At 41.4% G+C, this 13,560-nt stretch overlaps 2 protein-coding genes across 2 annotated transcripts; one reads left to right on the top strand and one right to left on the bottom strand.

Annotated features, from left to right (window-relative positions):
- The first annotated feature begins 139 nt into the window (after positions 1 to 139).
- Positions 140 to 8,920, top strand: LOC146667647 (uncharacterized). Its single transcript, XM_085408500.1, has 10 exons — positions 140 to 233; positions 445 to 750; positions 825 to 1,058; positions 1,152 to 1,256; positions 1,365 to 1,577; positions 1,676 to 2,017; positions 4,486 to 4,819; positions 4,911 to 4,968; positions 5,082 to 5,236; positions 8,008 to 8,920. Exons 1-10 carry the CDS (start codon positions 155 to 157, stop codon positions 8,084 to 8,086), a joined length of 1,905 nt encoding a protein of 634 aa, XP_085264626.1. The 5' UTR covers positions 140 to 154; the 3' UTR covers positions 8,087 to 8,920.
- Positions 8,921 to 12,402: 3,482 nt separating this feature from the next.
- On the bottom strand, positions 12,403 to 13,059 carry LOC146667646 (E3 SUMO-protein ligase ZBED1-like). Its single transcript, XM_085408795.1, has one exon. The coding sequence runs from the start codon at positions 13,039 to 13,041 to the stop codon at positions 12,403 to 12,405; it is 639 nt and encodes a 212-aa protein (XP_085264921.1). The 5' UTR covers positions 13,042 to 13,059.
- Positions 13,060 to 13,560: the final 501 nt, after the last annotated feature.

The following is a 13,560-nucleotide window of genomic DNA, read 5'->3' as shown; positions in this document are numbered from 1 at the left end:
AAGATGCACGACATGTGAAACCAAAGAACATGAGTAGCAGACAGCAGCCACCCCCCCTTCCCCCCTCCTCACCCTTCGCTCAGACAAAGAGTGCTGTTTAGTTTGACCGATGACTTACTTTGTCTTCATGGTTCAAGCTTTTACTGTCAGCTTTATGCTCAAAGTCTGGACTAAAACAATGGAGTTGAGAGATGCTGGTCGTCTGCTTGTGGGTCTCATCTTTTACATTTCAGGTATCTGAAATTATTTATGAGTTCTTATGTAAAAATCATTAGTTAATATTAACTTAAGTCAAAAGTTTAAAAAAAGTTGAGAAATTTTTTAACAGATGAGAAATTTTAGATTAGATTAGTTCCTAATTTAAAGTACTGAAAATTATTAAGTGATTACTAACAAAGACATATTAATAAGATAAAAACATTTATTAACTCCCTTTTGTTAAAGGTGTTAATGGAAGAGAAACCAGGACCTGTGCTTTCAAAGGTTCATCAGTGGATCTGCACTGCTCACATCAACATCTGACTTCAAACAGAAAATGGTTCACTATACACTGGGATGGTAACAAGTACATTCAGAGTGAGCTCTCTGTGGATGGACAACGTGTAACGTACAACATGTCTGAAGAGAAAAACCCAACTTTAACCATCAATGATCTAAGAGAGAGTGATGCAAACGCTTACTGCTGTATGAAGACTACAGACAGTCCAGGACACTGTTGGCTCAACAGAATTACTCTTCAAGTTGTTGCAGGTACAGTGACTTTTACTCATGAATTACTTTCCAAATGACATCATTGTATAAGTTGTTCTCCATCATCCTCTCAGAGCTGCAGGTAAAGGTGATTCCTGCCACAGAGGGACAGACAGTAACACTGATGTGCAGCAGCAGCTGTCCTCTGACTGAAAAGCCTGCAGCCTACATCTGGTACAAGAACAGAGAGTTTCTCTATGAGGACTGGTCTCCCTGGTACCAAGAGCTGCTCAGCAGTGAGGAAGCAGTCACATACTCCTGTGCTGTCAAAGGCTACGAGCATCTCAGAGCCCCTCAAGTCTCTGTGGGTGAGTCATGACTGTTGTTGCTACAGACTCTCCAGCTAAACCCTGTGAAAATGACCTCAGTACAAATATTTAACATCATGTCTTTTTGTTCAGATTCCATCACACAGACATGCTTCAGTCTCTCTTATGCTTATGGAAACATTTGTTCTTATAAACAGACATTAGTGGATAAGCCGTGCTCCATCACCTACCCCAGAGGTGAAGTTTATATCATATTTGTTGCAACAATACATGTATATATCTTAAATAAGATGTATGATTATATCAAATATAGTGACAAGCAGTGTGTTTATCCTTTTTCAACAGAGGTTCATGTTCAAAGAGCTTCTTCCATCTCAGAGTTTGTCACACTGACCTGTAACACCAGCTGTAACCTGACTGATGATCAAACTGTTTTCATGTGGTATCACAACAAACAAAACCATCATGAGAATCAAGATTATTCAACTCAAAAATCTTCAACAGGCACATTCTCTTGTACAGTTAAAGCTCACAAACATCTCCAATCTAAGGAAGTTTGTAAGTGTTAAACATATTTTATTTTATATATAATAATGAACTCAAGCGCTGAAACACAGACCAATCAAACAACTTTAAATCTTCCATCTATATTTCAGGTGTTCAGGATAAAAACTGCTGGAGAGTGAATTATGTCAGCAGGAGAATCTGTGCTCTGGAAGGATCTTCAGTCAACATCACAAGTGAATACTCACATCCTGATAACATGAAGCCAGAGTTTAAATGTTGGAGTAAAAAATGGAGAAAAGATAAAGTGGAAGTTGAAGAGCTGATTGAGGCTGCAGGTCGTGTGGAATATCAGGACAACATGAAGAACCAACACATCCTGAGCATCAACAACCTGAAGAAGAATGACTCAGGAGGATACACATTCAGATTCAACAAAGATCATGAAGGATGGACCCAGTCTGATCTGCCTGGAGTCTTTTTGATTGTCACAGGTAAATCTAAACTCCTCACTCAGCAGACTTTACTTATTAATGTCTGAACAGGAGCAGAGGTGGAAGAAATATTCAGAGCCTTCTTTGTTCTTTAATAATGTTAAAATATTCCCTTACAATGAAAAAGTTTGCTTTTAATTAAAATCATGTGCATTTTATGAAACATAACTTTAGTTAAAATATCAAAAGTAAAAGTTGGCTTCTATTGTAGATAATCATAATAGTTTTAATATTATATACAGTCGGGTCCAAAGGTGTTCAGACAAACTGCCCTTCACCACAGTTTCAACAGGTGGCATACCTGCTGCTTCAGAGCTATTTCTATTTATTGAATTACTGTTTTGATACTACAGGTTCTGTTTATAAAAGAAAATAATACTCATCAATAATACTCATATTATTTCATCAATATTTTTGCTCTCGATTGCTGTTAAATATAAAAAATAACACCTCTGCTTTCAAGAAGAAAATAAAACAGTTTTCAGCTCTGACTCACAGCAGTATAAAGTTAAGGAAAGTTTCTTCGTGGTTCAGAGGTCACTCAGCAGAGGATGGTTTAAAGATGTGCATGAAATGGAGTGTTACAATTCACCAATAAAATTTTGATAAATGTTAACTTTTTTTTAAAGAAGGAAAAGACATTTAGTATTTTCATTTAAGTAGTTTTTTAATTATTAAAAATAAAAGCTAAAGCTACGCCCCCTTCTACCGTTGATTGACTGTGTGTAAACCTTACCTGACACAAACTCTTATCCATCATCCATCCATCTATGCATCCATCCAGCCACCTCCTCCAGCTTGTCCAGGGGAACACCAAGGCGTTCCCAGGCCAGCTAAGAGATGTAATCTCTTCAGCGTGTCCTGGGTCCGCTCCAGGGCCTCCTCCCGGTGGGACAACTGGCTCCTTTCGATGTGAAGGAGCAGTGGCTGTACTCTGAGACCCTCCCGGATGACTGAACTTCTCACCCTATCTCTAAGGGAGAGGCCAGCCACCCTTCAGAGGAAGCTCATTTCTGGATCTCAATCTTTTGGTCACTACTCACAGCTGCTGACCATAGGTGAGGGTAGGGACATAGTTTTAATAGTAAATTGAGAGCTTCGCTAAGCTCTCTCAGCTCTCTCTTTACCACAACAGACTGGTGCAGGGTCTGCATCACTGCAGCCACAGCACCAATCTGTCTGTTGATCTCCTGCTCTCTTCTCCTGTCACTCGTTAACAATACCCTCAGAGCCAGGTGGCGGCTAGGAGCCTCCTACAAAATTAAAAAGGTGATAACACATCCAGAGTTTGAGTCCTGTGAGTAAAAAACAAAGCTGACTGAGACAAAAACAGCTGAAAACTTGTGATTATTAGATTAAATACAGCAACTTTTTCTCTATATGTTTTACTTTATAAAGCGAATTATTGTTTATTACGATCAAAGCCAGCAGCTGTCTCTAACAGTCTCAATTTGCAATGTTTGTGTGGGGATTTCTCCAAAACATGTGTTATTCACCATCATTGACAGTCTGGTTTAATAAGTATTTTTGTTTAGAATTGTGCTTGTCTGCATCCTTGTTTCACAAAACAGCATTATCAATTTGTGGCGATAGTCAATTTGGCCAGCAGATGTCACTGTGGAGATGGGTCTCAGATTGAAATAAAATTAGAAGCAGAGCACAGCTTGAGTAAACTAACTGAAACACAGACACTGACTAGCTGACAGGAAATACACAACTGGGCAAAACAATGCACAGGTCAAATAAGTCAGCCCAATGACAATGGAAGCAAAACTGAACACTACACACAGGACAAAAAACTATCAAAATAAATCAGGAGACTAACACTGACTGAAACACAAACTAGACAGGGCAAATTAAACACAAAGTTAAAACTGACTAAACATGGGAAACATAGGAAACATAAAAGAAACACAGACGAGGCAAAGAGAACATAGGAGGGCAGGAAAAACTTGAGAATATCTAACAAAGAAATCTTGAATACAACACAAGATTGACGACTGAACATAAGCAAATGTAATGTTTAAATTAAAACTAGAACGAAGTCAGACAGAAAATTTACTGAGTCCAAAACAGAAAACACTGAGTATAAAACCAAAGATCATGACATAAAGACCCAAAGCACAATGCAAGTTTCAGTTACTGAAGACAAAAGTCAAGGCGGAGACCCACAAAAAAAGAAGCAACTGGACAGGCAGGATGCAACGGTAGGATAAACCTTAAAGTAAATATTAACTCAGGCTGTCATACATTGTACATGGAGTGGAGTTTAAAAAAGCAACTATTCCCTCGTAAATGTCATAAAAGTACAGAACTTAAGTCAATGTTAGATTTTATCAGTGCATGGGGGATTAAAGAGTCTGCTTTTTGGCTTAACTCACTCAGATTCAGTCTCTAGCACATGTTGCAATTGTGTAATGTTTCATCTTAACATATAACATCTGTCATTATTAATGTTCCTGTTTCAGAGCTGAGAGTGAAGATGAGTCCTTCTGCAGTGGTGACAGAGGGTCAGAGAGTCACACTGACCTGCAGCACCAGCTGTCCTCTGACTGACAACACAAACTACATTTGGTACTTGAACAGTCGACCTCTGACCCCGAGAGAGAACCAGATCAAGCATCTGATCCTAGACCCAGTCAGCAGGGAGGATGCAGGAAGCTACTCCTGTGCTGTGAAAACCAACAAAGATATCAGCTCTGCTCCAAAGACTCTCACTGTCCAAAGTATCACAGGAAGGACACGAGGAGTTTCTGTAATAGTTCTGGTTTCAATAGTTCTCTTTTTCTTCTTTTTGATTAGGTAAGCAACAGTGTGTTTGATTCAAAGTGACAACATTTTATCTCTGGCATGAACTCACTTATTTTTTCTGTTTATTACTTTCAATAACCAGAAAAAAGAGGACTACGAGTCAGTCTTCCACAAACGAAACATCAAACAACATAGTGGAGGTAAAGATTACTGTGGAGTTGGAAAACACATTTTCATACTGAATGATCTTTCTTACAGAGTCAAAGGAGTCAAATCTTTAAGTGAATTATGATGTATCGCTTTTTGTTCTTAGCTAAATCCTGATCCTGCGTGTGAAGACGTCTTAGCTCAGCCACAGGTGGAGGATGAAGTCCTCTACAGCAAAGTTCACTTCTTCAAAAACCACACAGATCCTCTTTTTTCCACCATAGAGACACTTCAGCCAAGAGAAGAGCAGCATGCTGATTATGCTGCTGTGTAGTGATGGGATTTCCGGCTCTTTTTAGAGATCCGGCTCTTTCGGTTTGGCTCACTAAAAAGAGCCGGCTCTTTCGGCTCCGAACCGGCTCTTCAGGTTGTTTTGTTGCTTTAATTAATTTATTATTAACAATAATATAAAATTATGCACAAAAGGAATTACTAACGTAAAAACAAGTGGTTTTATTTATATATGTTTATATATAAATATATGCAGTGGCCCCTAGAGACAAAACACGTACAAACTCCAAAACACATTTCTAGCATGAACTGAACTTCCAAAGCAGAGCTACTAGATCACTTAAATTACACAATTGAAAGCATGTGTGTATTCTTTGTGTATTTATACACAGGCACTCATATATATATTCAAATAATTTAAAAAAAAAGTTCATTTACCTGTTATTACCACACACCAAATCCGGTCGTTGGTACTTGCTGGCTTGTGTAGCCACAAGATAACAAAGGCTCAACAGTGCGCCCAGCATCCTGGAGCACTTCTGTTGTCTTTTGTACGTGTTTTGAGTTTTTATGTGCTTCTGAGTTTTTATATGCTTCTGAGTTTTTACGTGCTTCGGAGTTTGTACGTGTTTTTACGTGTTTTGGAGTTTTTACGTGTTTTGGAGTTTGTACGTGTTTTTACGTGTTTTGGAGTTTGTACATGCTTCAGAGTTCGTACGTGATTTGAAGTTTGTATGTGCTTTGTCTCTAGGGGCCACCGTAAATATACTTTTATTTATTCACTCCACATAAAATGTAATAAATAAATCATATAATACAAAAATCAACTATTCACATTTCAAGTTTTAACTATTTAAATTTTCAGCTTTTTCCTTTCACAAATTTAAAGTGAAAAGAACACCTGCAAACCACAACACAATTAAATATAAATTATAATATGAAAACTAAAAGAACATGCATATTCTCTGTCATATGGACCTGCATGAATAAACTTTCTCAATCCTTTATCATCTGCAACCGAAAATAGTTGTGGATGATTACTATACCTTTCTAATGTTGTTGTCCCTGCCTCTCTTTCTCTCTCTCTGGCTCTGTTCCTGTGCTATAGTGATGGGTCGTTCGCGAACGAAATGGCTCTTGGAGCCGGCTCTTTGACGTGAACGACGCGTGCCGGCTCCTTATCGCGAGCCGTCACGTGTTTTTTTTTTTTTTTTTTCTTTCTCTCAGCCTCTCTCTCGCACTTTTTTCCCGCTTCACTCTGCACGCGAGCCTTGTGCTTTAGGCTGGGCAGAGGGGGGAGGGGCGGTAGTTACACTCAGTAGCACAGGAACAGAGCCAGAGAGAGAGAAAGAGAGGCAGGGACAACAACATTAGAAAGGTATAGTAATCATCCACAACTATTTTCGGTTGCAGATGATAAAGGATTGAGAAAGTTTATTCATGCAGGTCCATATGACAGAGAATATGCATGTTCTTTTAGTTTTCATATTATAATTTATATTTAATTGTGTTGTGGTTTGCAGGTGTTCTTTTCACTTTAAATTTGTGAAAGGAAAAAGCTGAAAATTTAAATAGTTAAAACTTGAAATGTGAATAGTTGATTTTTGTATTATATGATTTATTTATTACATTTTATGTGGAGTGAATAAATAAAAGTATATTTACGGTGGCCCCTAGAGACAAAGCACATACAAACTTCAAATCACGTACGAACTCTGAAGCATGTACAAACTCCAAAACACGTAAAAACACGTACAAACTCCAAAACACGTAAAAACTCCAAAACACGTAAAAACACGTACAAACTCCGAAGCACGTAAAAACTCAGAAGCATATAAAAACTCAGAAGCACATAAAAACTCAAAACACGTACAAAAGACAACAGAAGTGCTCCAGGATGCTGGGCGCACTGTTGAGCCTTTGTTATCTTGTGGCTACACAAGCCAGCAAGTACCAACGACCGGATTTGGTGTGTGGTAATAACAGGTAAATGAACTTTTTTTTTAAATTATTTGAATATATATATGAGTGCCTGTGTATAAATACACAAAGAATACACACATGCTTTCAATTGTGTAATTTAAGTGATCTAGTAGCTCTGCTTTGGAAGTTCAGTTCATGCTAGAAATGTGTTTTGGAGTTTGTACGTGTTTTGTCTCTAGGGGCCACTGCATATATTTATATATAAACATATATAAATAAAACCACTTGTTTTTACGTTAGTAATTCCTTTTGTGCATAATTTTATATTATTGTTAATAATAAATTAATTAAAGCAACAAAACAACCTGAAGAGCCGGTCCGGAGCCGAAAGAGCCGGCTCTTTTTAGTGAGCCAAACCGAAAGAGCCGGCTCTCTAAAAAGAGCCGGAAATCCCATCACTACTGTGCTACTGAGTGTAACTACCGCCCCTCCCCCCTCTGCCCAGCCTAAAGCACAAGGCTCGCGTGCAGAGTGAAGCGGAAAAAAAGTGCGAGAGAGAGGCTGAGAGAAAGAAAAAAAAAAAAAAAAAAACACGTGACGGCTCGCGATAAGGAGCCGGCTCGCGTCGTTCACGTCAAAGAGCCGGCTCCAAGAGCCATTTCGTTCGCGAACGACCCATCACTACTACATTATTGTGTACATTATTGTACTTTATTGAGCCCCGTGGGGAAATTGCTCTCTGCATTTAACCCATTCACTCAGTGAAGCAGTGGGCAGCCATTGGGCGCCCGGGGAGCAGTGTGTAGGGACGGTACCTTGCTCAGGGGTACCTCAGGGTAGCTGTTAAGGGGAATCGAACCCTTAACATGTCTAAACTTCACTGCTGTGAAGTTTAGACATGAAACGAGCTCTGATGGAGAATCTGTTGTCATTTCAACAGAAACAGATGACACTTAAAGACCTGCAGACGTACACTGCGGCGAACAAGCCTTTTAACAAACCTCTGCACCTCTCATTTAAATTTTTGTGCGTTGTACTTGAATCTATATTTCACATTATTTATAAAAAAAATTTCTGTATTCAACACAACTAGATTAGCCAGTTTGATTGGCTTCGTATGTTACTCGTGTTAATGTAATAATTCATGGTCATGTAAAAAAAAAAAAACAATCATAGTAAAAGTTAATCTGCCTTTTGTCTCCCTCTTCTGACATTGAGAGCAATTACACACAATGAGAGGGTGTAAAAACAATATAGCTCCAAGAAAGAAGGGATACAACAGCTGTAATGTTTGCTGTGGGGATGCCCCTCGTGTGTATAGATGTGCTGTTACAGCAGAGGACACTGACATGTTTGCGAATCTCCCTGCATTATAGCCCGTGATATTGTCACAATGCAAAATTGCAGAATTCATTCAGAGCTATATATTAAACACATTTGTATAGTTTTACATTTGTTGATTTTAGATAGTCTAGTTTTGATGTGAAGCATTTTTACGATTTTAGATGTTTGAGTTCGTTCCTAGACAATTTTATAATATTATTCCAGACGGCATACTCCATCCGTCCATTTTAGTTTTGAGGAGGGGCTGGAGTCTATCCAAGCTGTTAGACAGCGTATTACCACCTAGCACTGCTTTTTGCCACTGGTACTGTACTGTACTGGCAAGTATGTACTCGCGTTCTCGGCGAGACCAGACTTGCCACTGAACACTGAAATAAACCAAACATTAACATTTAGAAGTGATCTAAGTTACTTATATATCATGTTTAACCTCAGTAGCGAAATCTCTATTAATAAAATAGTGTGCATGTATGTCTTAATAAAAACAAGCAGGTGAGATGTTAGAACGCCTTTATTTTTATTTTAGTACAATAGACAGCTGCTGGGGTTTGTTTAACCTGACTAGCGAAAAGACTGCGTAGGGGTTGAAAATTATGTGCCAGGAGTCCGCTGTTCTCGCCGGCTCTAGTGATCCTCGACCTCACTGTCTGCTATGGAGCTGGCGGGTCACAGACGTCTCTGAAAACGTCAGAGCACGTTTGGAAATATATGATATCTTGATAAATCGAGCAGATATTTGAAGCTTACACAGCTACATTCTTGCTTGAAAATAACGTTTATTTTGTGACCCAGCAAGAGAAATATTTAAAAGTTTTCAGCCCTGCTCGTCTGCCATTGCCGCGTTTGAGTTTTGGATGAAATGCATTCTGGGATATTTAGCTGTACCAAGTCCACACAAGTCACCACCGATGCATGCTCGATAAAACAGGCGGAGCGAGAAAACATCCGGGACTTTTTCGCGTTCTCGGCTTGATGCATACTTTGAATTGGAACAGTACTTGGTCTCCGACTGATGACGTATCACGAGTACACGAGAACGCAAGGATGCACAAGTACGCATATTGAGACAGGACTCAGTAGCCAGAAGAGAGCAAAATAAAAACCGATTTTGTTCACCTGAAAGACTAACGGAATTAAATAGCTGCACATTCTGTAGACTGACATTTCCAGATGTATTTTAAAATGACATCACATGTGAATATTCAACTGTAAGTGTTACTAAAGATATCTAATGAAATTTATATTTCGACAAGCAGATTGTCGTTTTGTTAAGAAACGTCTAATAGTCACATATTTCCAATAACGGAATTGAAACTTTGGGATATTAATCAGAATCAGAATACTTTATTGATCCCTGGGGGAAATTATTTTTTGTTACAGTGTTCCATTTTAAACCAACATTAAGACAAGACAGACAATACGCTAACTAAGAATAGTACAATATATACATATATATACATACATAAGTCACTTATAAATAAATAGTTGGAAAAGAAACATGTGTAGCTGTAGCAGCAAACAGTGTGTTAAGTGGATGCGTTGTACAGGGAGATGGCCACAGGCAGGAATGATTTCCTGTGTCGTTCAGTGGTGCTTTTCGGTAATCTCAGTCTCTCACTGAACGAGCTCCTGTGACTGACCAACATGTCATGGAGTGGGTGGGAGGTGTTATCCAACATTGTCTTTATCTTGGACAGCATCCGCCTCTCCGACACCACCTTGAGGGAGTCCAGCTCCATCCCCACAACATTGCTGGCCTTACGGATCAGTTTATTAAGTCTGTTGGCATCTGCGACCCTCAGCCTGCTCCCCCAGCATGCAACAGCATAGAGGATCGCACTGGCCACAACAGACTCATAGAAAATCCTCAGCATTTTCTGACAGATGTTGAAGGACCTCAGTCGCCTCAAAAAATAGAGACGACTCTGGCCCTTCCTGTAAAGTGCTGTGGTGTTTTTAGCCCAGTCCAGTTTATTGTCAATGTGTACTCCAAGGTATTTATAGTCCTCCACAATGTCAACACTGACCCCCTGGATTGAAACAGGGGTCAAGTGTTTCCTGGTCTTCCTGAAGTCCACGATCAGTTCCTTGGTCTTTGCCACGTTGAGCTGCAGATGATTCTGCTCACACCACGTGACAAAGGAGTCGACCACAGCCCGGTACTCTGTCTCATCATCCCTGCTGATGCATCCAACCACCGCAGAGTCATCAGAAAACTTCTGAAGATGGCAGGTCTCTGTGCAGTGGCTGAAGTCTGTGGTGTAGAGGGTGAAGAGGAAGGGGGAGAGGACAGTCCCCTGTGGTGCCCCTGTGTTGCTAATCACCTTGTCAGACACACACTGTGGGAGACGTACATATTGTGGTCTTCCTGTCAGGTAATCAACAATCCAGGACACCAGAGAAGCATCCACCTGCATCGCTGCTAACTTATCACCCAGGAGGGTCGGCCTGATGGTGTTGAAAGCACTGGAAAAGTCAAAAAACATGACCCTCACAGTGCTCGCCGGCTGGTCCAGATGGGTGTAGACACGATTGAGCAGGTAGATGATGGCGTCCTCTGTTCCGAGACGAGGCTGATAAGCGAACTGAAGGGGATCCAGATGTGGTCTTACTATGGGTCGCAGCTGGTCCAGGATGAGCCTTTCCAGGGTCTTCATGATGTGGGAGGTCAGTGCCACGGGCCTGTAATCCTGGGGGCCACTGGGACGAGGCGTCTTTGGTACAGGGACGAGGCATGATGTCTTCCACATCACCGGGACCCTCTGCAGACTCAGACTCAGCATAAACAGTTTATGAAAGACTCCACACAGCTGGGGGGCACAGGTCTTGAGGACAAGGGGACTCACTCCGTCTGGTCCAGCAGACTTGCCTGAGTGAAGTCTCCTCATTTGCATCTCAACCTGGTAATGAGTGAAGGTGATGGGTGGGGGAGGGGTGTCAGGAATCTCACAGGAGGCAACATGTGAAGAGAGAGGCTGGCACAGTGGTGTGGCTCTGGATTCCAGGCTGACTGCAGGTGAGGTTGTGGGGGTGGGAGCAGACACTGTGGTGTCGAATCTATTGAAAAACAGATTCAACTCGTCGGCTCTATTCTCACCTCCCTCAGCTCCCCTGCTGTTGGTTGGCCTGAATCCAGTGATGGTCTTCATGCCCCTCCACACCTCTCTCATGCTGTTCTGCTGGAGTTTCCACTCCAGCTTCCTCCTGTAATTGTCCTTAGCCTCTCTGATCTTGTCCTTTAGTAACACCTGGATCTTCCTCACCTCCTCTTTGTTGCCCCCTCTGAAAGCCCTCTTCTTGTTGTTGAGGAGGGCTTCCCTTAGTCACCCACGGCTTGTTATTTGGGTAACAATGAACAGTCTGAGCTGGAACAATGGAGTCGGTGCAGAAAGTTATGTAGCCTGTGATACACTCAGTAAGCCCATTGATGTCCTCGGCGTGAGGCTCACAGAGTGTTTCCCAGTCGGTCACCTCGAAACAGCCCTGTAGTTCCGCTATTGCCTCCTCTGACCACCTCCTAACAGTCCTGGTGGTCACAGGTTCCCTCCTCACAATTGGCACATAGCGGGGGGTGAGGTGAATCAGGTTATGATCTGACCTACCAAGTGGGGGGAGGGAGGAGGAGCTGTATGCATCCTTGACGTTAGCATACAGTAAGTCTAAAGTTTTCTCTCCCCTGGTGGGACAGTCCACATATTGTTTGAATGTTGGTAGTGTATTGTCCAGTGATACATGGTTGAAGTCACCCGAGATCACAATAAAGGCACTCGGGTGCTGAGTCTGTAGCCGAGCTATGGCAGAGTGGATAGTGTCACATGCAGCTGTGGGGTTAGCAGAGGGGGGAACATAGACAGCCACCAAGATGACGTGAGAGAATATTAAAGCATATTCTTACTATTGAGACATTTTTAGAATATGCTGGAACCCTGTCATTGTGTTATGGACTTCAGGTCAACAAAAGCCATACCTGACTGAGTTGCAGAACTGGTTGCTGGCTCTGGCTGTGACGAGGTAGATGGGATAGGAGGGACGGGCATGATCTGGTCTTTTTCATTTTCAATGATGGTGGCACATTCTGCAGTCAGACGTCTCACTGCAGCTTGAGCATTGGTCTGACTGCAAAACCCCACAGCCTTGAATCTTGGATCAAGCAGGGTAGCAATGGTCATGACACTCATTGTTTCCAAGTGAGACGAACATTCACCCAGCATTCTTGTGAGGTTCATGCACAGCTGGCGGGCTTTGTCATCCAGAACTTGAGGTTGTTTTTTAGCAATTGCATACCGCAGCATGCAGACAAGTGGAATGACTTTGGACCCAGATACTCTCTGCTCTCCAGAAAGTTCAGTAGTGGCTGTGTAAAAAGGAGAAAGCACCTCCAGGCACTCTTTAACTGAGTGGTACTCCTCAGCAGTGACAGGTGTGAGATCTGTTCTCATTGAGACAAGGGCAGCACTAACTGGCTCTCTCTCCTCATACAGACGCTGCAGCATGGTGTATGTGCTGTTCCACCTGGTATCAACCTCCTGAAGGAGCTTTAGATGTGATCTGCCCATCTGCTGCTGCATTTGGCAGAGCTTCTCCTTTGCTGTTGTGCTAGATCGGAAATAGCTTACCAATTTACGTGCCTTACCTCTGATCTCCTCAAGCCCAGGCTATATATATATATATATATATATATATATATATATATATATATATATATATATATATATATATATATATATATATATATATGTGTGTGTGTGTGTGTGTGTGTGTGTAAAGACAAGGTTTGTGAACTTTTCAGTCAAAATAAACAAATGCAAAACAGAGGCAAACAAGAACACAAAGCTGGCAAACCTACCCGATTGACCGAAATCAACTCAAAATATTCCCACACGCCAGAACGTCCTCTCTTCCTTGCTGGTTCCATATCTGTCAGTGGAATGGTCACCTCTTCGCTCTCTGTCACCATCAACACACTCCACGAATCCCGTGGATGATTCACTTCCTTATATCCGTTTGAATCAGGTACCGAAGCAGTTACGTGCGTAATGAAGCTTCGGACGTCACTGGTCACGTGACTTTTGCCAAACGAAGCAAGC

This window comes from Rhamphochromis longiceps, linkage group LG6, assembly GCF_057381845.1.
Source record: "Rhamphochromis longiceps isolate RC_006_pf linkage group LG6, R_longiceps_female_GT1.1, whole genome shotgun sequence".
Classification (NCBI taxonomy): domain Eukaryota; kingdom Metazoa; phylum Chordata; class Actinopteri; order Cichliformes; family Cichlidae; genus Rhamphochromis; species Rhamphochromis longiceps.
The sequence above is the reverse complement of the archived record's forward strand: the minus strand, read 5'-3'. Positions and strand labels throughout refer to the sequence as shown.

What these genes read in the sequence shown, in the direction of transcription:
- LOC146667647 (XM_085408500.1), top strand. Translation starts at nt 155, where the DNA reads ATGCTCAAAGTCTGGACTAAAACAATGGAGTTGAGAGATGCTGGTCGT. An exon ending in AGCCCCTCAAGTCTCTGTGG is followed by an intron (nt 1,059 to 1,151) that starts GTGAGTCATGAC and finishes CTTTTTGTTCAG; the next exon opens with ATTCCATCACACAGACATGC. An exon ending in CTCCATCACCTACCCCAGAG is followed by an intron (nt 1,257 to 1,364) that starts GTGAAGTTTATA and finishes CTTTTTCAACAG; the next exon opens with AGGTTCATGTTCAAAGAGCT.
- LOC146667646 (XM_085408795.1), bottom strand. Translation starts at nt 13,041, where the DNA reads ATGCAGCAGCAGATGGGCAGATCACATCTAAAGCTCCTTCAGGAGGTT.